Raw genomic sequence first — 27,727 nt, forward strand, 5'->3', positions numbered from 1 at the left:
GCCTGAAAAGTAATTTGATACATTTCACATGGCTGATTTGACAGATACTTTGCGATTCTGACCAATGAGGAGAGGGTCCGCGTGCGCTGCACCGGGGTGGGCGCGAGATTCGGCGGGATAGACATTTCTGTCCCCCAAGAGACGGTACCACCACGGAGAATTTAAGTAAGTCTCAAGGAGATGGGATGTGAGTAGCAAGATGAAGACATGATGTGGAAACAGAATATAGAATAGTGTTTGATCATCAGTCATAAAGTCAACCACATGAATAACAAACAGGCTGTTTTGTAAATTGTTATTTGAGCTAGCTGGCTCAGCTAAGTAACGTTAACCGTAACAAAGTATAGCTAGTTTTAGCTAGCCAGACTGATTAGTTGGCTAATTTGCAGACGTTAGCTTCTTATTAGCTAGTTTCAAGTGTAAACGTTTTATTGTCACATGCACAGGATACAGCAGGTGTAAAACAGTACAGTGAAATGTTTAACTTGTGAGCTCTTTTCCAACAATGCAGAAATAAAGGTAGCTAATAATATACCGTTAGATACGAAGAACAGACGTAAAATGCAAAGAGAAGCACGATCATGCAGTTATGTCCAGGCCATTATTACAATGTGCAGGGGTAAAAGTGACTAGCAGCAGGATAAATACCAATAATAATCATAATAAAAGGACGGGTAGAAAGTGGCTGGTAGCAGGATAAAGACTAGTGGTAATAATAATAAACAATATAGCATCAGCGAACCTTAATAGTAATCACTTAATATATACTGTATATTGTCACATACACAGTTTTACAGGATCAGCTAAAGTAGTACTGCACCCCTGGAGCAAATTACGGTTAAGTGCCTTGCTCAAGGGCACATCGAGAGATGTTTCACCTTGTCGGCTTGGGTATTGGAGCCAGAGTGGTGTGAGTCTGGTGAACGTGGGTGCATGAGTGTGTATGCGTGAATGAGAAGAGTGTCAGTGTGTGTCTGAATGGTAGAGACCTGTCGTTGAGCATAGAGACAGAGCAGGTAGTCAGTGTGGATAGTCTGAGAGTGCAGGTGTAGTAACTATTCAACAGTCTTATGGCCTGTGGAAAGAAGCTGCCCGATGCTTTAGCACCGCCTACTGGGCGGGAGCAGGGAAAACAGCCCATGGCTCAGGTGGGTGGAAACTTTGGAAATGTTTTGGGTCACTAACAGACACCGTTTGGCATGAATGTCTTGGATGGCTGGGAGCTTGACCCCAGGGACACACTGGGCTGTCCGCACCACCCTTTTTTAGGGCCTTGCTGTCGATTGTAGAGCGGTTGCCATACCAGGCAGTGATATAACCAGTCGGATGCTTTCGATGGTGCACATGTAAAAATTCCTGAGGATCTGATGGGCTATGCCAAATCTTTTCATCCTCGTGAGGGTGATGAGGCGCTGTCGTGCCTTCTTTACGACTGTGCTAGTGTGAGAGGACCATGTTAGCTCTCGACCCGGTCCACTACAACCCCATCGTTGTGTCGTCAGCAAACTTGATAAAGCAATTACAATAACAATTCTCTATAAATCCTGGTTACACTTCATTGCATAGTGAACACTGCATTTCAATGACACATTTATACTTCCTCTGAGGTGCTTTTACTTCTTTACCTGACTGCCTCATTACAACAGGCAGCCGTGGTGGGTCTGACACAGGAGTGTCTGGGCTTGACGTTGTCTGACCTGTAATGTCACTCTCTTGCCTGTCTGTTTACTCACACTCAGGTACACAGAACACGTGTCTCCTATTTCTCATGTATGTAACTACCTGTAACTACCTCAGGTGTCATTACATCATATGACCTGGTTGCCACTGTTTTCACCACATTGGGCCTCAACGCTCCTTCATGTATTTTCACCCTATCATTTGGACTGAGCGCACTGAGCACCTTGGACCCTGTGTCATAGTACCCTTTCTATTCACTCTTTTCCCTCTGTTTGTTAAGAATGACCTGGTCATCCTGTCTGTTTCTAGGGGTACTGGCAACCTAGTTTTGAGTTTCCTGTTGAACAACAGCTCTTCCGGGGAGACGGACCATGTTTTAGTGGAGTAGCCCTGTAGTTTAGCATAGCTAAATACATTACTTTCTTAAGCAGTAGTTTCATTGTTTTGACACCGTACTCGACTAACCCATTAGACTGTGGGCACAGTGGGTTGGATGTGACATGCTTGAACCTGTACAGTTTAGAAAAATCACTGAAAGTTGAACTGATTCGTTGTCCATACGGACTACCTCTGCGACCCCATGACGAGCAAAGAATGACTTAATGTGAGTTAACACCTGACTATCAGGAATGTCCTTCAGCAAAGCTCGCTGGGTAATGAGAGTAATAGTCCATCAGTAGAACATAGTTCTTACCTTCAAGAGAAAAGAGATCTATTCCTACTTTGCCCCATGGTCTCTTTACCTCTTTTTCCTCAACCCACATTGCCTCTGCTCTGTTTTGACTGCTATTTATGGCATGTTTCACAAGCTTTGACTGGCTGCTCTGTATCAGCATTCATCTTGGGCCAGAATAACACTGCTTTTGCATGTCGTTTGGACTTTTACATCCCTAGATGGCCTTTGTGTATTTTGATCAACATGTTTTTCTGTATCACTCTTGGTATCACAATACCTCAACCCTTAAACAGAATTCCATCAAGTACAGATAGCTCATCCCTGTATTGACCATAAGGTTATGGTATACCTTGTACAGACCACCCACATGTTATGACTTGAATACCCTTCCACAAACATTCATCTTCTGCATTAGCACGTGAAATAACTGTCCACATTTCATCTATGAGACTGGGCAACTCATTCTGAAGGTTATCATGTATGGTCTCGTCCTGCTCATATATCTGGTTTGGTTCTGAGCTGTCAAAAGCTATGGACAATGTGCCACTAACAATTATTTTCCTGGTCTGTACTCAAGTTGCAAGTCATATTTTTGAAGGTTTAGAAACAGTCTCTGTACCCTTGGTGGTGTGTATTTTAGACTTTTCTTTGCAGTAGATTTGTTTTTGCCCACACTGTTTTACCATAGTTAAACACATGGAATGTCTCACACGCTTATAACAGTGCCAATGGTTCTTTCTCAATCTGAATATAGTTACACTCAGAAGTTGTCAAAGCCCTGGAGGCAAATGCAACTGGGCGCCATCTTGTGCCATACTGCTGTAACAATACTGCACCTAAACCTGCTTTAGAGGCATCTGCTGAGATTTTGGTTTTGCGCTTTTCATCATACTGTAGAACCCTCAGTACTGGAGCCATTATGATTAATACCTTGAGCTCCTCAAACTCTTTCTGGTGATTACTGTTCCAACACCATTCTGTAGTTTTACACAGTAGACCTCTCACCTGAAGTAGGCGGTGGCATGTTCTTGATGGCTGTCAATTTGCTCTGGTCTATCTGAATACCTTCACATGTTAGTTTTTCACCCAAGAAGGTTATTTCTGTCTTTCTGAATTCACATTTGTCTGCGTTTAGCTTTAGCCCATTAGCTGTGGCTGGATCAAGTGCTGCTTTCAACCTTGTGTTGTGCTCTTCAAGAATCTGACCCCATATTAGGACATCAATGTACACTTTTGTGCATGGCACACTCAAATATCTGTTGAACTGTCCTATGAAAGACTTTTGGTGCTGAAGTGAGACCAAACGGGAGCCTTTTATATGAATACCTACCAAAATGAGTATTGAAAGTACAAAGCCTTGTATTCACCTTGTCTAGACTGATCTTCCATAACCCCAAGGAGGTGTCTAGCTTTGAGAATGATTTAGCACCTACTATGTCCCCAAATATCTCCCCTCTGGTAGGCAGCTGAAAGTGTTCCCTTTTTACATACCTGTTTAGCTCCTTTGGATCCATACACAGTCTGAGAGAGTCGTCTTTTCTCTCCACTATTACTAGTGAGTGGACCCATTCAGTAAGCTCCTCTACTTTGTCTAGGATATCTAAGGACTCTAGCCTCAGTAGCTCTGCTTTTAGCTGGTCTCTTAGTGGTACCTTCCTAAGTGCATGGATCACTGATCTATTTGACTGCACTAACTCGATTTTGTGTTGCACCATGAGTTTTCCCTGAAAAACATCAGCATCTGGACTAATATGCTCAACATTAGTAATTTAACCATTCACTGTATGAAACCATTTCACCAGACCCAGTAAGTTATATGACTTTAACCCAAGGATGGCTGTTTTTTCTCCCTTTACTATGACAACCGGAACCTTGTGAGATTTAGAATCTAACTACAGCACCAATGTGCATGACCCTAATAAATTCCTCAACAGTCTGTTTCAAAAGTCTGAAAGTTGGCTAATACCAGTTCATAATCTGCTTGCTCTTCATCCGTTAGCTGAAAGCTGTTGTAGACATCAGTGGCGTCCGAGCAACCTACTGTGAGAAACCGGACGACCTTCCGTGTGACGTCTCTATCAACCGCTCCTATCGCCGCCAGAGGGTGAAACAGTGCTTGAACCGATTCCATTGATCTTCAACTTTGCTGTGAAGTTTCAGTTCTGTTGGAGGCTTTAGTGGCTCAATGTCGTTAGCCAGCTAGCACTGCAAAATGACTAGCTACGTGCACTGCATGCTCCGTTAGCTCCGGCGTTGTTATTTTTACATCACTCTTGTTAGCCCAGTGGCTATATAGCTAAAGTTAGCTAGTTGACGTGAAGCCTCTTGGCGCCGTTCAGCTTTTTCGACTTGATGATGGAGGAGTCAAAGGTGAGTTGTGTCACTCCTGGTACCATGTTGTATCCTCTTGTCTAAGAAATACTAAAGAAAACAACTGTTCCTTAAAACACAAGTCCTTTATTCAAGTTAACCGAAGCCGTACAAATATTGTGCATTGAGCTGAGATCTCCCGCTCTCCTACCCTTCTGCGTGGGCTGTGTGTCCCCTAAGTGGTCACGTGGCCTCCGATACAATATGCCACAGAGTTGTGCGTAGCCACGCAGGCGTGGGTGAACAGGTAGTACAGGAGGGACTAAGCACACAACCCAGGGGGGCCCCCGTGTTGAGGATCAGTGTGGCGGAGGTGTTGTTGCCTACCCTCAACACCTGAGGGCGGCCCATCAGAAAGTCCAGGATCCAGTTGCAGAGGGAGGTATTCAGTCCCAGGGTCTTAAGCTTGGTGATGAGTTTGGAAGGATTATGGTGTTGACACTGAGCTGTATTCAATGAACAGCATTCTTACATAGGTATTCCTCTTGTCCAGGTGGGAGAGCAGTGTGAAGTGCAATTGAGATTGCATCATCTGTTGATCTGTTGGGGCGGTATGCGAATTGGAGTGGGTCCATGGTATCTGGGATGATGATTTACAGATGATAGTAATTTAGGCAGGTTACCTTAGAGTTATTTGGAACAGGAACAATGGTGGTCAGCTTGAAACATGTTGGGATCACAGACTGGGACAAGGAGAGGTTGAAAATGTCTGTGAAGTTGGTCTGTGCATGCTCTGAGAACGCGTCCTGGTATTCCGTCTGGCCCAGCAGCCTTGCGAGTGTTGACCTGTTTAAAAGTCTTTCTCTCCGTGGCTGACGTGAGTGAGATCACACATTCGTCCAGAACAGCAGGGGCTTTCATGTATGACTCAGTGTTGTTTACCCTGAAGCAAGCAAAGAAGGCATTTAGCTAGTCTGGGAGGTCTGCGTCACTGGGCAACTCACGGCTGTGTCCACCTTTGTAATCCGTAATAGTCTGCAAGCCCTTCATACCTATTTTATCTGAGCTATTATTTCAGCAAACTACATTTAATCAAAATCTGTTGCTTTTTGTATGCTTTCTCCATAGTTTGTCAATAAGGTTGCTGCATAACAAAAACAATTTGAACAGGATACAGTATGACTAGCAGCGGCAGTCGAAGACGTCGATACCTTTGGTAAGTTTGAGGGGATGTCTGTTCACTGTAAACATTATTCTCTGCTCCTCTCTTGTATATTAACCTTATTAGTCCTTCCTTTCTCAGTGATGTTGGGGATGACCATGACTGCATTGAGGTGAAATGTCCCAAGAAGTCTTTGCAGAAAGTCAAGTGGTCGAGGGAAGAGGTAAGTCATTTCCAGACTGAGTTGTCTTCTGTGGTAGCTGAGTCAACTCCCAAGAAAATAATGTTGAATATTTTTCTCCCTTGTGATCACAAGGATGAGAGGCTGAAGAGGCTTGTGGATGAACATGGAGCAGATGATTGGAATGTGATAGCAGATCATTTCAAGGTAAGTGTCACCCACACAAAATATGACCAACTCTGACATATTTGTCCCTTGTGTACCCGTATATAGGACTGATGTTTTCTTCCTTTTTTGCATTTATTAATTCTGACAGAAAAGATCTGAGTCACAGTGTCAGCACCGATGGCAAAAGGTGCTCAACCCAGAGCTGGTGAAAGGGCCATGGACCAAGGAGGAGGATGAGAGGGTGAAGACAGTTTCTATTCAGTTTTCTGTCTACCAAGTACACTGCTCCTCAAACATCTCATTCCAACATTGCTGCGATCATTAGTGAGGTCGGGAACTGATTTTGGACAATTAGGCCTGGCTCGCAGTCTGCGTTCCAATTCATCCCAAAGGTGTTTGATGGGGTTTAGGTCAGGGCTCTGTGCAGGCCAGTCAAATTCCTCCACACCGATCTCAACAAACCATTTCTAGATTAACCTTGCTTTGTGCACGGGGGAATTGTCATGCTGAAACAGGAAAAGGCCTTCCCCAAACTGTTGCCACAAAGTTGGAAGCACAGAATTGTTTAGAATGTCATTGTACGCTATAGAATTAAAGTTCCCCTTCACTGGAACTGAGGGGCCTAGCCCAAACAATGAAAAACAGTCCCAGACTATTATTCCTCCTCCACTAAACAGATGGTGAAGTGTGATTCATCACTACAGAGAACGTGTTTCCAATACTCCAGAGTACAATGGTGGCAAGCGTTACACCACTCCATCCGACGCTTGGCATTGCGTATGGTGATCTTAGGCTTGTTCGTGGCTGCTCGGCCATGGAAACCCATTTCATGAAGCTCCCGATGAACAGTTATTGTGCTGAAGTTGCTTCCAGAAGTAGTTTGAAATTTGGTGGTGAGTTTTGCAGCTGAGGACAATTTTTACACGCTTCAGCAGTGGCGGTCCTTTTCTGTGAGCTTGTGTGGCCTATCCCTTCGCGGCTCAGCCGTTGTTGCTCCTGTACGTTTTCACTTCACAATAACAGCACTTACAATTGACCGGGGCAGCTCTAGCAGGGCAGAAATTTGACAATCTGACTTGGAAAGGTGGCATCCTATGATGGTGCCATGTTGAAAGTCACTGAGCTCTTCAGTAAGGCCATTCTACTGCCAGTGTTTGTCTATGGAGATTGCATGGCTGTGTGCTCAATTGTATACACCTTTCAGCAACAGGTGTGGCTGAAAGAGCTGAAACCACAAATTTGAAGGCATGTCCACATACATTTGTCCATGTAGTGTGTATCATTCACAAATTATTAATCTTGTTGTGTGTCAATGTATCTGTGCACAGGTCATCGAGTTGGTGCACAGGTATGGCCCCAAGCGCTGGTCCATCATTGCCAAGCATCTGCACGGGCGTATCGGCAAGCAGTGCCGGGAGCGCTGGCACAACCACCTTAACCCTGAGGTGAAGAAGTCGTGCTGGACTCAGGAGGAGGATCGAATCATATACGCTGCTCACAAACGTATCGGGAACCGCTGGGCTGAGATAGCCAAGCTGCTGCCTGGCAGGTAATAACACTTTTATAACAAGTCATAACACTGTTATAACAGGCTTTAACACTCAGTTTGCATCCCAAATGGCACCCTATTCTCTATATAGTTCACTACTTTTGACAAGGGCCCATAGGGATCTGGTGGTTCACAATGTAGGGAATAGCATGATATTTTGTGCGCAGTATCTGTGTCTAATGGCATCAGACTTTATATGTAGAAATCTCATGAGATTAATCAAATATTTTGTTTGTCTGAATCACAGGGATATATAACAAGCAACAACAAATATAGTGTTGACAATATAGAACATAATATTGTTCTAATTCCATTTCTTTGGTCTGAATCCCCCCATAGGACAGACAACTCTATAAAGAATCACTGGAACTCCACCATGCTTAGGAAGGTGGAGCATGAGGGCTATCTGCAGGATGTCCCGACTCGGGTCTACAAGACCAAGGCTTCCATCAAGAAAAGAACCAAGTCTTCCGGCTCCTCCTGGCGGAGACAGAATCACTATTTCATGACTATCCCTACAAAGGTGAGCACAGATTTACCAATCAGCACAAGCAACTAGGTTGAAGAATAGCCTAATATCATTCTGAATTGAAAATCAAATTTCACTAAAATCACTGAAATCAGGATGAAATCAGTCCCAAACGGTTTGTTCATTTTATTACAATGTTGGTGTTGTGAATGTGTGTTTTGGCAGATTTCAGGATATTCCCTTGGCTTGTTGAATAGCCAGTACATGGACAGTGTTCCTGAAACCTCTTTCCTTGTCCCGGTGAGTATCCGCTCTCTGCACTCAATCAGCTCTATGCACTCAATCACCTTCGCTCAACCATGTTGCAAGTGAACTCCTTCCCTCCCAACAATGTATAGTAGTTCCTCCTTTGTAATTCAGCATCCAATGTAAGATAAGAGATGAATAAGACTTATAAATCAGGTGTTTTTCCAATCTCTCCTGGACTTCCGTGTACCCCAGCAGTCGTTCACTGATGGGTCCTCCAACAAAGAGCAGAGAATTAAGGAACTCGAGCTGCTCCTCATGGCAGCCGAGAGCGAAGTCAGGAGACGACAAGCCTCATGTGTAAGAAGGATGTGTGAGAAGGAACACGTATGTGTAGTATGTTCTAGAACTCCACCCTACCACCCTCCCCACCGGCTTCCCATCCCCCATCTCTCCCCCGGATAGCTAGCCGTTCATTCCCGGTTAGCCAGCCGTTCACTCCCGGTTAGCTAGCCACTCATCCCCGGTCAGCTAGCCGCTTACCCCCGGGTTAGCCGTTCGCTCACCCCCAGGTTAGCCATTCGCTCACCCCCAGGTTAGCCATCCACTCACCCCGTGTTAGCCAGCCGTTCACCCATGATTAACTAGGTACTCACCCCCAGTTAGCTATCTGCCCCTACTGGCACCCAGGCTAGCTGTTCACAACACATGTGAGGCTTCTTTGGATAGATGAATGGAAAAATGCACAGTTCATGTTTAAGTTTCGGCATGAAGGTGAGGCTCCTGCCAATGTCCACCCTAATGTCCACTCATTACATTTACATTGGTAAATGTACACCTCATGGTTAGGGCCCAAAGTTTTTCCTGGCCAGATCTCGTGGTCAGGAAAACTCATCGTCCTAATTATCATTGGTTCTGACCTTTCCGTAGCCCTGGTCCAGGGTGTTATGTACGGCTTGCTTACGCGGCGCTTTCAGCATTAAGGAGTCCACTTACTTCCCAGCCGAAACAGTTTGGAAGAGTTTGTGCATATATTTTTGACTTTGTTTTTTTCGGCTGTACAGGCACACAGCATTTTTTCTGGAGGTAAGCCGAAGTTCTTACTTCCGGCGCCGACAGAGATGGCCGCCTCGTTTCGCGTTCCTAGGAAACTGCAGTATTTTTTTTTTACTTGTTAGTTCTTACATTGGTACCCCAGGTGATCTTAGGTTTCATTACATACAGTTGGGAGGAACTACTGAATATAAGAGCAACGTCAACTCACCATCATTACGACCAGGAATATGACTTTCCCAAAGCGGATCCTGTGTTTTGCCTTCCACCCAGGACAATGGATCGGATCCCAGCCGGCGAACCTGAACAACGTCGCCTTAAAAGGGGCAAACGAAGTGGTCTTCTGGTCAGGCTCCGGAGACAAGCACATCGCGCACCACTCCCTAGCATACTACTCGCCAGTGTCCAGTCTCTTGACAACAAGGTTGATGAAATCCGAGCAAGGGTTGCCTTCCAGAGAGACATCAGAGACTCTTTGCTTAACGGAAACATGGCTCACTCGAGACACGCTATCAGAGTCGGTGCAGCCAGCTGGTTTCTTCACGCATCGCGCCGACAGAAACGAGCATCTTTCTGGTAAGAAAACGGGCGGGGGGGGGTATGCCTTATGATTAACGATACGTGGTGTGATTATAACAACATATAGGAACTCAAGTCCTTCTGTTCACCTGACTTAGAATTCCTCACAATCAAATGTCGACCGCATTATCTACCAAGGGAATTCTCTTCGATTATAATCACAGCCGTATATATTCCCGTATATATAATATTCCTGTATATATAATCACAGCCGTATATATTTTAACAAGGCTAATCTGAAAACAAGACTTCCTAAATCATATCAAAATATCGATTGCGCAACCAGGGCTGGTAAAACCCTGGATCGTTGTTATTCTAACTTTCGCGACGCATATAAGGCCTTCCCCCGCCCTCCTTTTGGAAAAGCTGACCACGACTCCATTTTGTTGCTTCCAGCCTACAGACAGAAACTAAAACAAGAAGCTCCCGCTCTCAGGTTTGTTGAACGCTGGTCCGACCAATCTGATTCTACGCTTCAAGACTGCTTCGATCACGTGGATTGGGATATGTTCCGCATTGCGTCCAACAACAACATTGACGAATACGCTGATTCGGTGAGCGAGTTCATTAGAAAGTGCATCGGCGATGTCGTACCCACAGAAACTATTAAAACATTCCCAAACCAGAAACCGTGGATTGATGGCAGCATTCGCGCGAAATTGAAAGTGCAAACCACTGCTTTTAACCAGGGCAAGGTGACCAGAAATATGACCGAATACAAACAGTGTAGCTATTCCCTCCGCAAGGCAATCAGACAAGCTAAGCGTCAGTATAGAGACAAAGTAGAGTTGTAATTCAACGGCTCAGACACAAGAGGTATGTGGCAGTGTCTACTGTCATGTTTTGTCTTACATTTTGCTTTTCCTTCTGTTCGTTTTCCCCCTGCTGGTCTTTTTAGGTTCGTTCTCCTTTTTTCTCTCTCCCTCTCTCTCTTCTCTCTATCGTTCCGTTCCTGCTCCCAGCTGTTCCTATTCCCCTAATCAATCATTTAGTCTTCCCACACCTGTTTCCTATCTTTTCCCCTGATTAGAGTCCCTATTTCTCCCCTTGTTTTCCGTTTCTGTCCTGTCGGATCCTTGTATATTGTTCACCGTGCTGTGTCTTTGTATCGCCCTGTCGTGTCGTGTTTCCCTCAGATGCTGCGTGGTGAGCAGGTGTCTGAGTCTGCTACGGTCAAGTGCCTTCCCGAGGCAACCTGCAGTTTATGATCGAGTCTCCAGTCTGTTCTCGTCATTACGAGTGGAATTGTTCTTTATGCTTTATTTATCGCTCCGATTTGTCTAGGAGTATTGAAGATTTACTTTACTGGATTAAAGACTCTGTTTTCGCCAAGTCGCTTTTGGGTCCTCATTCACCTGCATAACAGAAGGATCCGACCAAAGAATGGACCCAGCGACTACAGACGCTCGTAACACTGCCGTCGAGATCCAAGGAGCCATGCTCGGCAGACACGAGCAGGAATTGTCTGCTGCTCGTCATGCCGTGGAGAACCTGGCCGCTCAGGTTTCCGACCTCTCTGGACAGTTCCAGAGTCTTCGTCTTGTGCCACCTGTTACTTCCTGGTCTGCCGAGCCTCCGGAACCTAGGGTTAATAACCCACCTTGCTACTCCGGGCAGCCCACGGAGTGCCGCTCCTTTCTCACCCAGTGTGATATTGTGTTCTCTCTCCAACCCAACACATACTCTAGAGAGAGAGCTCGGGTTGCTTACGTCATTTCACTCCTTACTGGCCGGGCTCAAGAGTGGGGCACAGCTATCTGGGAGGCAAGGGCTGATTGTTCTAACAATTACCAGAACTTTAAAGAGGAGATGATTCGGGTTTTTGACCGTTCAGTTTTTGGTAGGGAGGCTTCTAGGGCCCTGGCTTCCCTATGCCAAGGTGATCGATCCATAACGGATTACTCTATAGAGTTTCGCACTCTTGCTGCCTCTAGTGACTGGAATGAGCCGGCGCTGCTCGCTCGTTTTCTGGAGGGACTCCACGCAGTGGTTAAAGATGAGATTCTCTCCCGGGAGGTTCCTTCCAGTGTGGACTCTTTGATTGCTCTCGCCATCCGCATAGAACGACGGGTAGATCTTCGTCACCAAGCTCGTGGAAGAGAGCTCGCGTCAACGGTGTTTCCCTGCTCCGCATCGCAACCATCTCCCTCCTCTGGCTCAGAGACTGAGCCCATGCAGCTGGGAGGTATTCGCATCTCGACTAAGGAGAGGGAACGGAGGATCACCAACCGCCTGTGCCTCTATTGCGGACTTGCTGGACATTTTGTCAATTCATGTCCAGTAAAAGCCAGAGCTCATCAGTAAGCGGAGGGCTACTGGTGAGCGCTACTACTCAGGTCTCTCCATCTAGATCCTGTACCACTATGTCGGTCCATCTACGCTGGACCGGTTCGGGTGCTACATGCAGTGCCTTGATAGACTCTGGGGCTGAGGGTTGTTTCATGGACGAAGCATGGGCTCGGAAACATGACATTCCTTTCAGACAGTTAGACAAGCCTACGCCCATGTTCGCCTTAGATGGTAGTCATCTTCCCAGTATCAGATTTGAGACACTACCTTTAACCCTCACAGTATCTGGTAACCACAGTGAGACTATTTCTTTTTTGATTTTTCGTTCACCTTTTACACCTGTTGTTTTGGGTCATCCCGGGCTAGTATGTCATAATCCTTCTATTAATTGGTCTAGTAATTCTATCCTATCCTGGAACGTTTCTTGTCATGTGAAGTGTTTAATGTCTGCCATCCCTCCCGTTTCTTCTGTCCCCACTTCTCAGGAGGAACCTGGCGATTTGACAGGAGTGCCGGAGGAATATCATGATCTGCGCACGGTCTTCAGTCGGTCCCGAGCCAACTCCCTTCCTCCTCACCGGTCGTATGATTGTAATATTGATCTCCTTCCGGGGACCACTCCTCCTCGGGGTAGACTATACTCTCTGTCGGCTCCCGAACGTAAGGCTCTCGAGGATTATTTGTATGTGTCTCTTAACGCCGGTACCATAGTGCCTTCTTCCTCTCCGGCCGGGGCGGGGTTCTTTTTTGTTAAGAAAAAGGACGGTACTCTGCACCCCTGCGTGGATTATCGAGGGCTGAATGACATAACGGTTAAGAATCGTTATCCGCTTCCCCTTATGTCATCAGCCTTCGAGATTCTGCAGGGAGCCAGGTGCTTTACTAAGTTGGACCTTCGTAACGCTTACCATCTCGTGCGCATCAGAGAGGGGGACGAGTGGAAAACGGCGTTTAACACTCCGTTAGGGCATTTCGAGTACCGGGTTCTGCCGTTTGGTCTCGCCAATGCGCCAGCTGTTTTTCAGGCATTAGTTAATGATGTTCTGAGAGACATGCTGAACATCTTTGTTTTTGTCTACCTTGACGATATCCTGATTTTTTCACCGTCACTCGAGATTCATGTTCAGCACGTTCGACGTGTTCTCCAGCGCCTTTTAGAGAATTGTCTCTACGTGAAGGCTGAGAAGTGCTCTTTTCATGTCTCCTCCGTTACTTTTCTCGGTTCCGTTATTTCCGCTGAAGGCATTCAGATGGATTCCGCTAAGGTCCAAGCTGTCAGTGAGTGGCCCGTTCCAAGGTCACGTGTCGAGTTGCAGCGCTTTCTAGGTTTCGCTAATTTCTATCGGCGTTTCATTCGTAATTTCGGTCAAGTTGCTACCCCTCTCACAGCTCTTACTTCTGTCAAGACGGGTTTTAAGTGGTCTGGTTCCGCCCAGGGAGCTTTTGATCTTCTAAAAGAACGTTTTACGTCCGCTCCTATCCTCGTTACTCCTGACGTCACTAGACAATTCATTGTCGAGGTTGACGCTTCAGAGGTAGGCGTGGGAGCCATTCTATCCCAGCGCTTCCAGTCTGACGATAAGGTTCATCCTTGCGCTTATTTTTCTCATCGCCTGTCGCCATCTGAACGCAACTATGATGTGGGTAACCGCGAACTGCTCGCCATCCGCTTAGCCCTAGGCGAATGGCGACAGTGGTTGGAGGGGGCGCTCGTTCCTTTTGTCATTTGGAAAGACCATAAGTTCATAGTTCTTCTGTGGCTTCTACTGATCCCGAGGGGATTCTTCCTTATGGGCGTGTTGTCGGGTTGACAGTCTGGGGAATTGAAAGACAGGTTAAGCAAGCACTCACGCACACTGCGTCGCCGCGCGCTTGTCCTAGTAACCTTCCTTTCGTTCCTGTTTCCACTCGTCTGGCTGTTCTTCAGTGGGCTCACTCTGCCAAGTTAGCTGGTCATCCCGGTGTTCGAGGCACTCTTGCTTCTATTCGCCAGCGCTTTTGGTGGCCGACTCAGGAGCGTGACACGCGCCGTTTCGTGGCTGCTTGTTCGGACTGCGCGCAGACTAAGTCAGGTAACTCTCCTCCTGCCGGTCGTCTCAGACCGCTCCCCATTCCTTCTCGACCATGGTCTCACATCGCCCTAGACTTCATTACCGGTCTGCCTTTGTCTGCGGGGAAGACTGTGATTCTTACGGTTGTCGATAGGTTCTCTAAGGCGGCACATTTCATTCCCCTCGCTAAACTTCCTTCCGCTAAGGAGACGGCACAAATCATCATCGAGAATGTGTTCAGAATTCATGGCCTCCCGTTAGACGCCGTTTCAGACAGAGGTCCGCAATTCACGTCACAGTTTTGGAGGGAGTTCTGTCGTTTGATTGGTGCGTCCGTCAGTCTCTCTTCCGGGTTTCATCCCCAGTCTAACGGTCAAGCAGAGAGGGCCAATCAGACGATTGGTCGCATACTACGCAGCCTTTCTTTCAGAAACCCTGCGTCTTGGGCAGAACAGCTCCCCTGGGCAGAATACGCTCACAACTCGCTTCCTTCGTCTGCTACCGGGTTATCTCCGTTTCAGAGTAGTCTGGGTTACCAGCCTCCTCTGTTCTCATCCCAGCTTGCCGAGTCCAGCGTTCCCTCCGCTCAAGCGTTTGTCCAACGTTGTGAGCGCACCTGGAGGAGGGTGAGGTCTGCACTTTGCCGTTACAGGGCACAGACTGTGAGAGCCGCCAATAAACGTAGGATTAAGAGTCCAAGGTATTGTTGCGGCCAGAGAGTGTGGCTTTCCACTCGCAACCTTCCTCTTACGACAGCTTCTCGTAAGTTGACTCCGCGGTTCATTGGTCCGTTCCGTGTCTCCCAGGTCGTCAATCCTGTCGCTGTGCGACTGCTTCTTCCGCGACATCTTCGTCGCGTCCATCCTGTCTTCCATGTCTCCTGTGTCAAGCCCTTTCTTCGCACCCCTGTTTGTCTTCCCTCCCCCCCCGTCCTTGTCGAGAGCGCACCTATTTACAAGGTACGTAGGATCATGGACATGCGTTCTCGGGGACGGGGTCACCAATACTTAGTGGATTGGGAGGGTTACGGTCCTGAGGAGAGGAGTTGGGTTCCGTCTCGGGACGTGCTGGACCGTTCACTGATTGATGATTTCCTCCGTTGCCGCCAGGATTCCTCCTCGAGTGCGCCAGGAGGCGCTCGGTGAGTGGGGGGGTACTGTCATGTTTTGTCTTATATTGTCTTGTCATTTTGCTTTTCCTTCTGTTCGTTTTCCCCCTGCTGGTCTTTTTAGGTTCGTTCTCCTTTTTTCTCTCTCCCTCTCTCTCTCTCTTCTCTCTATCGTTCCGTTCCTGCTCCCAGCTGTTCCTATTCCCCTAATCAATCATTTAGTCTTCCCACACCTGTTCCCTATCTTTTCCCCTGATTAGAGTCCCTATTTCTCCCCTTGTTTTCCGTTTCTGTCCTGTCGGATCCTTGTATATTGTTCACCGTGCTGTGTCTTTGTATCGCTCTGTCGTGTCGTGTTTCCCTCAGATGCTGCGTGGTGAGCAGGTGTCTGAGTCTGCTACGGTCAAGTGCCTTCCCGAGGCAACCTGCAGTTTATGATCGAGTCTCCAGTCTGTTCTCGTCATTACGAGTGGAATTGTTCTTTATGCTTTATTTATCGCTCCGATTTGTCTAGGAGTATTGAAGATTTACTTTACTGGATTCACCTGCATAACAGTCTACAGTCAGTCTACAGTCAATCACGGATTACAAAAAGAAAACCAGCCCCGTCGCGGAACAGGATGTCTTGCTCCCAGAAAGACTAAATAACTTCTTTGCTTGCTTTGAGGACAATACAGTGCCACTGACAAGGCCCGCTGCCAAAACCTGCGGACTCTCCTTCTCTGCAGCCGACGTGAGTAAAACATTTAAACGTGTTAACCCTCGCAAGGCTGCAGGCCCAGGTGGTATCCCCAGCCGTGTCCTCAGAGCAGACCAGCTGGCTGGTGTGTTTATGGACATATTCAATCAATCCTTATCCCAGTATGCTGACTTGCTTCAAGAGGGCCACCATTGTTCCTGAAAGCTAAGGTAACTGAGCTAAACAACTACCGCCCTGTAGCACTCACTTCCGTCATCATGAAGTGCTTTGAGAGACTAGTCAAGGACCATATCACCTCCACACTACCTGACACCCTAGACCCACTCCAATTTGCTTACCGCCCCAATAGGTCCACAGACGACGCAATCGCAACCACACTGCACACTGCCCTAACCCATCTGGACAAGAGGAATACATATGTGAGAATGCTGTTCATCGAATACAGCTCAGCATTTAACACCATAGTAGCCTCCAAACTCGTCATCAAGCTCGAGACCCTGGGTCTTGACCCCACCCTGTGCAACTGGGTACTTGACTTCCCGATGGGCCGCCCCCAGGTGGTGAGGGTAGGTAACAACATCTCCACCCCGCTGATCCTCAACACTGGGCCCCCACAAGGGTGCGTTCTGAGCCCTCTCCTGTACTCCCTGTTCACCCACGGCTGCATGTCCATGCACGCCTCCAACTCAATCATCAAGTTGGCGGACGTCACTACAGTGATAGGCTTGATTACCAACAACGACGAGACGGCCTACAAGGAGGATGTGAGGGCCCTCGGAGTGTGGTGTCAGGAAAATAACCTCACACTCAACGTCAACAAAAGACTTCAGGAAACAGCAGAGGGAGCACCCCCCTATCCACATCGACCGGACAGTAGTGGAGAGGGAAGTAAGTTTTAAGTTTCTCGGCGTACACATCACGGACAAACTGAATTGGTCCACCCACACAGACAGCGTTGTGACGAAGGTGCAGCAGCGCTTCTTCAACCTCAGGAGGCTGAAGAAATTTGGCTTGTCACCAAAAGCACTCACAAACTTCTACAGATGCACAATCAAGAGCATCCTGTCAGGCTGTATCACCACCTGGTACGGCAACTGCTCCGCCCACAACCTTAAGGCTCTCCAGAGGGTTGTGAGGTCTGCACATCGCATCACTGTGGGCAAACTACCTGCCCTCCAGGACACCTACACCACCCGATGTCACAGGAAGGCCATAAAGATCATCAAGGACAACAACCACCTGAGCCACTGCCTGTTCACCCTACTATCATCCAGAAGGCGAGGTCAGTACAGGTGCATCAAAGCAGGGACCGAGAAACTGAAAAACAGCTTCTATCTCAAGGACATCAGACTGTTAAACAGCCACCACTAACATTTAGTGGCTGCTGCCAACATACTGACTCAACTCCAGCTCACTTTAATAATGGAAATTGATGTAAAAAATATATCACTAGCCACTTTAAACAATGCCACTTAATATAATGTTTACATACCCTACATTACTCATATCATATGTATATGTATATACTGTACTCTATATCATCTACTGCATCTTGCCATCTTTATGTAATACATGTATCACTAGCCACTTTAAACAATGCCACTTTTATGTTTTTACATACCCTACATTACTCATCTCAAATGTATATACTGTACTCGATACCATCTACTGCATCTTGCCTATGCCGTTCTGTACCATCACTCATTCATATATCTTAATGTACATATTCTTTATCCCTTTACACTTGTGTGTATAAGGAAGTAGTTGTGGAATTGTTAGGTTAGATTACTTGTTGGTTATTACTGCATTATCGGAACTAGAAGCAAAAGCATTTCGCTAACCTCGCATTAACATCTGCTAACCATGTGTATGTGACAAATAATTTATTTGATTTGAGTTCGAAGCCAAAGCTTACTTCCCTTTGTCGGTGATTGGTCAAAAGTAGGGATTCATCAATAAAGTCTTTGTTGTCGTTCAACGAGAGAAGACTCGTTTTCATGCACATTTTTTCGTTGAGAAATACTGCACCATACATCTTAGTTAGATGTAAAATTGCTCGCCTAAGATCTTGGCAAAAACGTCAAAATGAATGAGTTATCTTAGATTAATTTGGACTATTTTGAGGAAGTGTATACTGGCTACAGTGTCTCAAAATGGACAAACAGTACTATTGGCACTATTTTTTTTGTTTGTTTTCAAGCTAAGGTCTTTGAAGAGAGTATGCGAGTATACTCGTTCAGTTCGACTAGACAAGTTTTGCTAGGCGCCAGCCGAGCTGAAGCATGCTGATGCCTTTAGCAATCCGCATGTGACGAACTGGACAAAAACTAACCTTTCTCTGCCCCCCCTCTTTCTCAATCTCCACAGAACACAGAAGCTCACTACTCCAGCTGGTCCAGCAGCCTGACAGACGACGGTCTGACCAACACGACCCTGAGCAGCTTGGGGAACCAGAGTATGGAGGGCCGTGATTCGACTGTCTACACTCCTGTGTCTCCAAGCAGGTTCCTGGCCGTGGAGGCAAGCGCTGTCCTCTCCTCCCTACAAACCATCCCCGAGTTCGCAGAGACTCTGGAGCTCATAGACTCGGTCAGTTGGGTGATTCTCATGAAAGCACTTTTAACCATGGAAGTAGCAAAATTTGTTAGAAAAACCATGATCCATCTGCAACAATCAACTATCATTCTGAAGACTATGTTGCCTAGTTTATGGCACTGTGTCACATTTTAAATACATTTTACATTTTCGTCTGAATTTTGTACATTTTCAGCCCAAATTCTTATTGCCAAAAAGCATCCATTTTACATCATCCTCTGGGCATTTTATACAATTTTACTTTAGATAAACCCAACTTATTTGAATACAAAACTAAATATGTTGCAGATTTTTTTTAATGCTAGGTGAAGTTTACATTTGACTAAAATATTAATTATGTAAAAACTTTGTCTGTGGACTTGTTTGTCATTACCATAAACTTTTTTTACTGTAAAAACTCCAATAATTTTTTTAACAGAGTTTTATACACACATGATGCATTATCTAGAGGAGTAGTCCTTTAGATGAGCACAAGTTAATTTAATGTATTTTATTTTTTTACTTTCACCTTTATTTAACCAGGTAGGCTAGTTGAGAACAAGTTGTCATTTACAACTGTGACCTGGCCAAGAATAAAGCAAAGCAGTTCGACACATACAACAACACAGAGTTACACATGGAATAAACAAACATACAGTAGAAAAAAATATATCTATATACATTGTGTGCAATTGAGGTAAGATAAGGGAGGTAAGGCAATAAATAGGCCATGGTGGCAAAGTAATTACAGTATACCAATTAAACACTGGAGTGATTGATGTGCAGAAGATGAATGTGCAAGTAGAGATACTGGGGTGCAAAGGAGCAAGATAAATAAATAAATACAGTATGGGGATGAGGTAGTTGGATGGGCTTTATTACAGATGGGCTATGTACAGGTGCAGTGATATGTGAGCTGCTCTGACAGCTGGTGCTTAAAACTAGTTAGGGGGATATGAGTTTCCAGCTTCAGTGATTTTTGAAGTTCGTTCCAGCCATTGGCAGCAGAGAACTGGAAGCAAAGGCGGCCAAAGGAGGAATTGGCTTTGGAGTGACCAGTGAGATATACCTGCTGGAGCTCGTGCTACGGGTGGGTGCTGCTAGGGTGACTAGTGAGCTGAGATAAGGCGGGGCTTTACCTAGCAGAGACTTGTAGATAACCTGGAGCCAGTGGGTTTGGCGACGAGTATGAAACGAGGGCCAGCCAACGAAAGTGTGCAGGTCGCAGTAGTGGGTAGTATATGGGGCTTTGGTGACTAAACGGATGGCACTGTGATAGACTGCATCCAATTTGTTGAGTAGAGTGTTGGAGGCTATTTTGTAAATGACATCGTCGAAGATCGGTAGGATGGTCAGTTTTACGAGGGTATGTTTGGCAGCATGAGTGAAGGATGCTTTGTTGTGAAATAGGAAGCCGATTCTAGATTTAATTTTGGATTGGAGATGCTTGATGTGAGTCTGGAAGGAGAGTTTACAGTCTAACCAGACACCTAGGTATTTGTAGTTGTCCACATATTCTAAGTCAGAACCGTCCAGAGTAGTGATGCTGGATGGGCGGGCAGGTGTGGGCATCGACCGGTCGAAGAGCATGCATTTAGTTTTACTTGCATTTAAGAGCAGTTGTAGGCAATGGAAGGAGAGTTGTAATGGCATTGAAGCTCATCTGGAGGTTAGTTAACACAGTGCCCAAAGAAGGGCCAGAAGTATACAGAATGGTGTCGTCTGCGTAGAGGTGGGTCAGAGAATCACCAGCAGCAAAATCGACATCATTGATGTATACAGAGAATAGAGTCGGCCCGAGAATTGAACCCTGTGGCACCCCCATAGAGACTGCCAGAGGCCCAGACAACAGGCCCTCCGATTTGACACACTGAACTCTATCAGAGAAGTAGTTGGTGAACCAGGTGAGGCAGTCATTTGAGAAACCAAGGCTGTTGAGTCTGCCGATAAGAATGTGGTGATTGAGTCGAAAGCCTTGGCCAAGTTTATGAATACGGCTGCACAGTATTCTCTCTTATCGATGGCGGTTATGATATCGTTTAGGACCTTGAGCGTGGCTGAGGTGCACCCATAACCAGCTCTGAAACCAGATTGCCATCACTTGCACATTAGAATCTGCTGAAATCTCTGGCCACTTTAAAAATGGAACACCTAGTCACTTTAATAATGTTTACATATTTTGCATTACTCAATTCATATGTATATACTGTATTCTATCCTATCCTACTGTATCTTCTTCCATGTCGCTCTGACATTGCTTATCCAAATATTTATATATTCTTAATTACATTCCTTTATTTTAGATGTGTGTGTATTATTGTGAAATTGTTAGATATTAAATGTTAGATATGACTGCACTGTTGGAGCTAGAAACACAAGCATTTCGCTCCACCCGCAATAACATCTGCTAAACATGTGTATGTGACAAATCTAAAATTTGATTCAATTTTTTTAATTAGATTTTTGCACAACATTTGAGAGATATGCTTTTTGTGCATGTGGAACATTTCAATAATTTTTTAGTTCAGCTCATGAAACATGGGACTAACACTTTACCTGTTGAGTTTTATATTTTTGTTCAGTGGACTTATGCTAAAATAATGGGTTATTAGTCAATTGCGTTTTCAGTGATTTTAGTTTTATGCAAGTCATTTGGGATTGACAAATAACACAGTGTGATGATTTATTGGGTTGATTTATCTCTAATAGTGCTCGGTACAGTTTTTCAATGACAAACTATGAAACACTCATTACCAAAACATGCATTCTCATCTCTGAAACCTGTTTATTATTCACGTAATGGACCAATATTTAGAAAATATTAGGATAAAGAAAATGTATACTTTAGAAATTTTGGCTTAATCTGTGACTTTTGTACTTTATCCAGATATGTGTATCTAAAAAAAAACAGTTATGACAACAACAAAAATAGATTCAGAAAAGGTTGTGTGTTGTGGAAAATTTTAAATATTTGTTTTCGGTGTCAGGCCTTTTTATTAGAAAAAATATTAGAAATGGATTTGTTGAACTTTTTTTGGACTTCAAAGACTCTTGCTTTGATGATAATTTTTGCATTAGTATTTGTTTATATTGTGGTAAAATGCATCATATCTCATCAATAAACATAACCATCATTATGAAATCGATAAAAACAGATCCTGATCTTAGTGATCCAAGAGGAATTATGGTGAGAAAAGTGTTTTATTAATTAATTTATTTTTTGTGAAATTAAAATTATATTAATTCTATGTATATGGTGAGCTCCTCCTGTCTCCCTGTTGTGGCTGACTCAGTATGACACATAGATACAATATAATACTACAAAATGTTGTCTATTTAAGTCTGATATTATTTCTGCTCTTTTTCCTCCTGTCTCTCATGTTTATTTTCAAATGAAGCACTGGCTCTGTTTTTTCATGCTGTCAAGTGTGTCATATTCATAGATTAAGGTTATTGAACATGCAGATAACTGTTACATTGTGTAATTCTGGTTAACAATCCAAATACAATTAAGAATAGTCATTGAGTTATAATCTTGTCAAAACATGAATTCTTATTTGACCCTGTAGGACCCAGTGGCTTGGAGCGAGGTGACCAGTTTCAGCTTGAAGGAAATGACCTCACCCCTGAAACAGGAAGTGATGTTGTCTGTCTCTCAAGTGGGGATGCCAGAAGTAGCTAGCTACCATTTTGAGGACTCGGTCATAATGGACCTGAGTGAGAAATACACTGAACTGATCCCTGCCTCTTCACCCACCGTGACTAAGCTGAGCACACCTCCCTCCATCCTGAAGAGGAGGGAGAGGGGGGAGCAGTACCCTGCCAGTCAGTGTCACAGCACCTCCTTTTTGGACAACAGCACCACCTCACCTAGCGTCACTCATGTCAAAGCACTGCCATTCTCTCCCTCCCAGGTAGGATGTCCTGACTAGGTAACATATAATCTAATACCATCAAGTAATTATGCAAACCACTGATCTATGATTTATGCTATACATTGTTTTGTAAGACCTTTAAACAGGTCAACATTCACAAGGCCGCAGGGCAAGACGGATTACAAGGATGTGTACTCAGAGCATGCGCTGACCAATTTGCAAGTGTCTTCACTGACATTTTCAACCTGTACCTGACAGAGTCTGTAATACTTACATGTTTCATGCAGACCACCATAGTCCCTGTGCCCAAGAACACCAAGGTACCCTGGCTAAATGATTATCGAACCGTAGCACATGAATTGCTTTGAAAGGCTGGTCATGGCTCACATCAACACCATCATCCCAGAAACACTAGACCCACTCTAATTTGCATACGGCACCGACAGATCCACAGATGACACAATCTCTATTGCACTCCACACTGCCCTTTCACACCTGGACAAAAGTAACACCTATGTGCGAATGCTGTTCATTGACAACAGCTCAGCGTTCAACACCATAGTGCGCTCAGAGCTCTTCACTAAAATAAGGAGCCTGGGAATAAACACTTCCCTCTGCAACTGGATCCTGGACTTTGTGACAGGCCACCCCCAGGTGGTAAGGGTAGGCAACAACACATCAAGAGCATCTTGACTGGTTGCATCACCGCCTGGTATGTCAACTGCTCGGCCTCCAACCGCAAGGTGCTACAGAGGGTAGTCCGTACGGCCCAGTACATCACTGGGACCAAGCTTCATGCCATCCAGGACATCTATACCAGGCGGTGTCAGAGGAAGGCCTTAAAAATGGCCAAAGACTCCAGCCACCCGGAGCGCCAAGTCTATGTCCAAAAGGCTTCTTAACAGCTTTTATCCCCAAGCCATAAGACTGCAGTACAGCTAATCAAATGTCTACCCGGACTATCTGCATTTTTCTTCAGCTGTTTATTATCTATGTATTGTCACTTTACCCCTAGCTACATGTACATATTATCTCGACTAACCTGTACCCCTGCACATTGACTCGCTACCTGTACCCCCTGTAATTTAGCCTTGTTATTGTTACTTTTTTATTTTGTACATATTTTCTTAACTATTATTTCTCTTAACTGCATTGTTGGTTAAGGGCTTGTAAGTAAGCATTTCATGGTAAGGTGAATACACCTGTTGTATTTGGCGCATGTGACAAATACAATTTGATTGTCATATAGCCTGCATACAGTAGAGCAGGGGTAAGCAACTAGATTCAGCAACACCCCGATTTCTGGTCGGAGCGGATGGTTGGGGGCCCGGAACATATTTCGAATAATTTGTACACTGCAAATTGACCACAACTAAGCCCAAAAATAGATTTGAAAATGAGAATTTTCATACCTTGATTACATTTATTGGTAAATTGGTATAATTGGTAAACAGATTCCCTAAATTAAGCTCATTTTTAGCAGAATTCTTTTACAAAAATTTCAAAACCCTAAAAACGTTGGGGGTCGAAGAAAATCACTTGCGTGCTGGTTTGGGCCCACGGGCCTCCTGTTGCCGACCCCTGCCATAGAGTATATTTGTGATATATGATATACGTATATGGTACAAACACTACCCTGTATTTCTCTGTAGTTTTTCAACGTGTCTGGAGTTGAGGATTTGACTTTAGAAAACCCAGCTCTGACGTCCACCCCAGTGTGCGGTCACAAACGTGCCAACACCACCCCCCTCCAGAAGGAGTTAACAACCAAGTATCAGAAGGAGAATGCTGGGTGAGTTTTCTGGAACAGTTCTGTGTCAATATTTCACTCCTACACCAATAGAGGCTTTCTCATATGCATGTACTGTCTGACTGTTTTACAAGGTTCAGGACCCCCAAGGTTCGTAAAGCCATCATGTTTCCCATGCCACTAACTCCAACACCATTCAAGACTGTCACGTCCACCCAAGAGAAGATGCAGGCCCAACTGAAAATTATGGTATATTTATAACACAGGAATAACGTTTATAAGTCATGTCTGTATTATCTGTTTTGTATTTGGTGTGTGAGGGGATGTTGTATTATGTAACTCTTCCTGAGGTGTGTGTGTGTGTGTGTGTGTGTGTGTGTGTGTGTGTGTGTGTGTGTGTGTGTGTGTGTGTGTGTGTGTGTGTGTGTGTGTGTGTGTGTGTGTGTGTGCGTGTGCGTGCGTGTGTGCGTGTGCGTGCGTGTTCTGTTAGATGCAGCAGCCCAGGTCCCTGGCCTACCTGGAGGAAGAGGTGCTTAGAGTGGAAAACAAGGTTGATATGTTAATTCATGCAGAAACACAGGCTGACTTCTGCTCCTCCTGGAAACATGAGGTATCTGAAGCTCATATTCATCCATAGAGATTTGTACACAGTAATTATGAAGTAATTCAATTCGATTCAAACAACTTTATTTGTCACCTCCTGGCAATTATGTCAGGGCTATAGCAGTGCTTAAGACACATTTAACTAGCAACCAACGATAATGACTAAACAAAGAATAGATAGACCAGAACCTGCGTGATAAAGACTTCAAAGTGCCTTTCAATAAATATATTAGTATTAAACCTAGATGGAATTCAACTTTTTTTAGTCTTATCCATTCCATGTTTTGTAACCCAGGATGATCCATCGTCCAGGAGTGTTAGGAATTCCCTGGCTGCGGAACCCTGGAATAAGGACTGCCACAGTGCTCAACTCTATTTCCAAGAAGACTTCAACAATGCACAGGTGAGATATCACTTTTCAAGTTGCCATCAGAAGCACTGAAAATGAGATACATACAGATTATTGTAGATGAGGATGGCAAACCACGGTGAGAGTGAAGGACGATTAAGAGAGCATTGAAGACAGTACTTTAAGGGTCTCTCACATTGTCTCAGATCCATGGGGAGAGCCTGCTGACCAGCGCCCCCCTGAGGTCGTCCATGCTGGGCTGTGAGGAGCTGGTGTACTCGCCAGCCCCTGGAGTAGGACCAGGGAGAGAGGAGCCATGCTGTTACCTGCCCCACCACACCCTCACCATCGCACCGAGGAGAGACGACAACTGTGAGTGGGATGCTGTGGTATTTGGGAAGACTGATGATCAGATGATCGTAGCTGAGCAGGCCAGACAGTTCCTCAGCTCCCAGACATCTGGCTGTGCCTCCAGAACCTTGGTACTCTGACAGGACCTCAACACTACTGTGTTTAGACATTCAGCCCAATTCTGATTTTATTTGCCACTAATTGGTCTTTTGACCAATCAGATTTTTGCCAGTAATTGGGCAAAAGATCAGAATTGTGCTGCCTGTGTAAGTACAGCTTTAGTAGCTAACAGTTAGCCTGGTCCTACTGTATGTGCTTTCTGGCTTGACACTGACAATAGGAGTTGGCAAGAGAGCACAAACAGATCTGGACCAGGCTCGCTAACAGTCACTAAGATAGTTTGAGGTATGCTAACACTAGACTATTTTACTATAGGTAGGAAAAATCATATTACCTACTTTTATTTTTTGTCCATGGATTCACACAAAACAACCACCTGTGATGTTTTTATTTGTCTGTTTTCAATTACAGGATGATAGGAAAATGATTTAACAATATGTAGGCGATTAACCATACTGGTAGCAATTAATTGAAGTTATTTTGTATTTAATAACCTTAAAGACCATAACTCTGTTGATTTTGCACTATAAAAAGTGGTGTATGTGTTGTATACTGTAGCAAAAGAAAGGTGGAAGCATTTAATAAATGTTTTCTGCGTTGAAGGTACAGAGAAATTGGAATCTGTAAGTTTTTGTAATTTATTGTGCAGAAGCCTTTGAAGCTTTTCTCATCAAAAATAATATTGATATTGTACATCTGATGGTGTTAATGCTGTTTTACCGCTAAACAAAACCCCCACCTCAATGGACTTTTTTAACACTTCATCAGTGAATCATGTTAGATACTGAAAATACTTTTCAAAACTTATAAAGAAATGTACTGTTACTTCTTTGCACAGACTGTAAACATGTTCTAATTATTTTGAATTGGACAATAGCAGTATCTATTCTCTCTCCCTGGAGATGAAAGCATTGAAAAATTCACAGAACACATCCTGCCCCATATTCACATTTTGTCCCATATTATTACAAACACAGTTTTCAGCCTTCCACCTCAGATGTCTATGCAGAAGCAAATTGCACTTATTGTTTTCAACATTTGTGTATTCCTTTGGATGTAGCATACACATTTTGTTATAATTGAATGTACTGTTATTGTTAACCAGAAGTAAGGGTAATGGAGTTGGGCTTTGTGGCATGGTACTGTGTGCATGTTCTGCTGCTACTGAGACAAAGCAGGTCATGCATGTCTGAGGGTCAGAAGCCATTGGAGAAACACTGCCTGGGACAAACATACTTTAATAAACATTTTGGCAGTTGGTTGGTGTACATAAGTTAAAGTACTTGCTCCTTGGGTGTCCAAAGAGTTTGTTTTATGTATTGGGATTTCACTTACCGGTAACTCAAATTGTAAAAGTATAGGTATGTAAACTGATTCCTTTCTTAGCAAGGTTTTAAACATTGATTTTAATTTGAAATCATAAAACAGTATGTATAAAGTTCTGTAAGGCATTTTAAGAAAGTCAAGTGTTGATCTACAGTATTTGATTCTGAAGCGTAGTGTGTTAGTTTTACCCTACATTAAGAAGTATTTTATCAACCTAGGTTTCAGTTGATAGGAGTACTAGGGAAACTGAAGGATATTCCAATCAAAGTTAATTACAAGTGTACTGTGTAAAGATTTATTGTAATATGATTTAACATTTTGTTTACCTGTAATATTATTTATTTTGAAACCTGTTCTAGGTTTGGAGGGAAAAAGGTACATGTAGCACTTGTGTATAATTTCTATTTTATAGAAAGACCCATTTGTTTTTCAGTTTTTATATGGCACATTGTTTATGTCACCTGTGTATAGAGTCACTGCCAATCGTGCACATGTACCTCAGTTTGGTAATAATAAAACGCTAAAACCATTAGCTTGTGTTGCAGTAAGCTCCCACTG

The 27,727-nt window shown here is 44.5% G+C and overlaps 1 protein-coding gene across 4 annotated transcripts; it reads left to right on the forward strand.

Moving 5' to 3' along the window:
• The first annotated feature begins 102 nt into the window (after positions 1-102).
• Positions 103-27,695, forward strand: LOC124010212 (myb-related protein A-like). Of its 4 annotated transcripts, none has more exons than XM_046322632.1 (15): positions 103-165; positions 5,795-5,882; positions 5,970-6,051; positions 6,145-6,216; positions 6,326-6,418; positions 7,506-7,726; positions 8,066-8,249; positions 8,421-8,495; positions 18,589-18,810; positions 22,365-22,709; positions 24,323-24,462; positions 24,555-24,669; positions 24,911-25,030; positions 25,319-25,426; positions 25,579-27,695. In XM_046322632.1, exons 2-15 carry the CDS (start codon positions 5,845-5,847, stop codon positions 25,861-25,863), a joined length of 2,100 nt encoding a protein of 699 aa, XP_046178588.1. In that variant the 5' UTR covers positions 103-165; positions 5,795-5,844; the 3' UTR covers positions 25,864-27,695. The 4 variants fall into 4 exon arrangements, with proteins under 4 accessions (XP_046178588.1, XP_046178591.1, XP_046178590.1 ...); XM_046322635.1 differs by having other exon boundaries at positions 24,561-24,669; XM_046322634.1 differs by having other exon boundaries at positions 107-165; positions 5,837-5,882.
• The last annotated feature ends 32 nt before the right edge of the window (positions 27,696-27,727 follow it).

Source organism: Oncorhynchus gorbuscha, linkage group LG22, assembly GCF_021184085.1.
Source record: "Oncorhynchus gorbuscha isolate QuinsamMale2020 ecotype Even-year linkage group LG22, OgorEven_v1.0, whole genome shotgun sequence".
Classification (NCBI taxonomy): domain Eukaryota; kingdom Metazoa; phylum Chordata; class Actinopteri; order Salmoniformes; family Salmonidae; genus Oncorhynchus; species Oncorhynchus gorbuscha.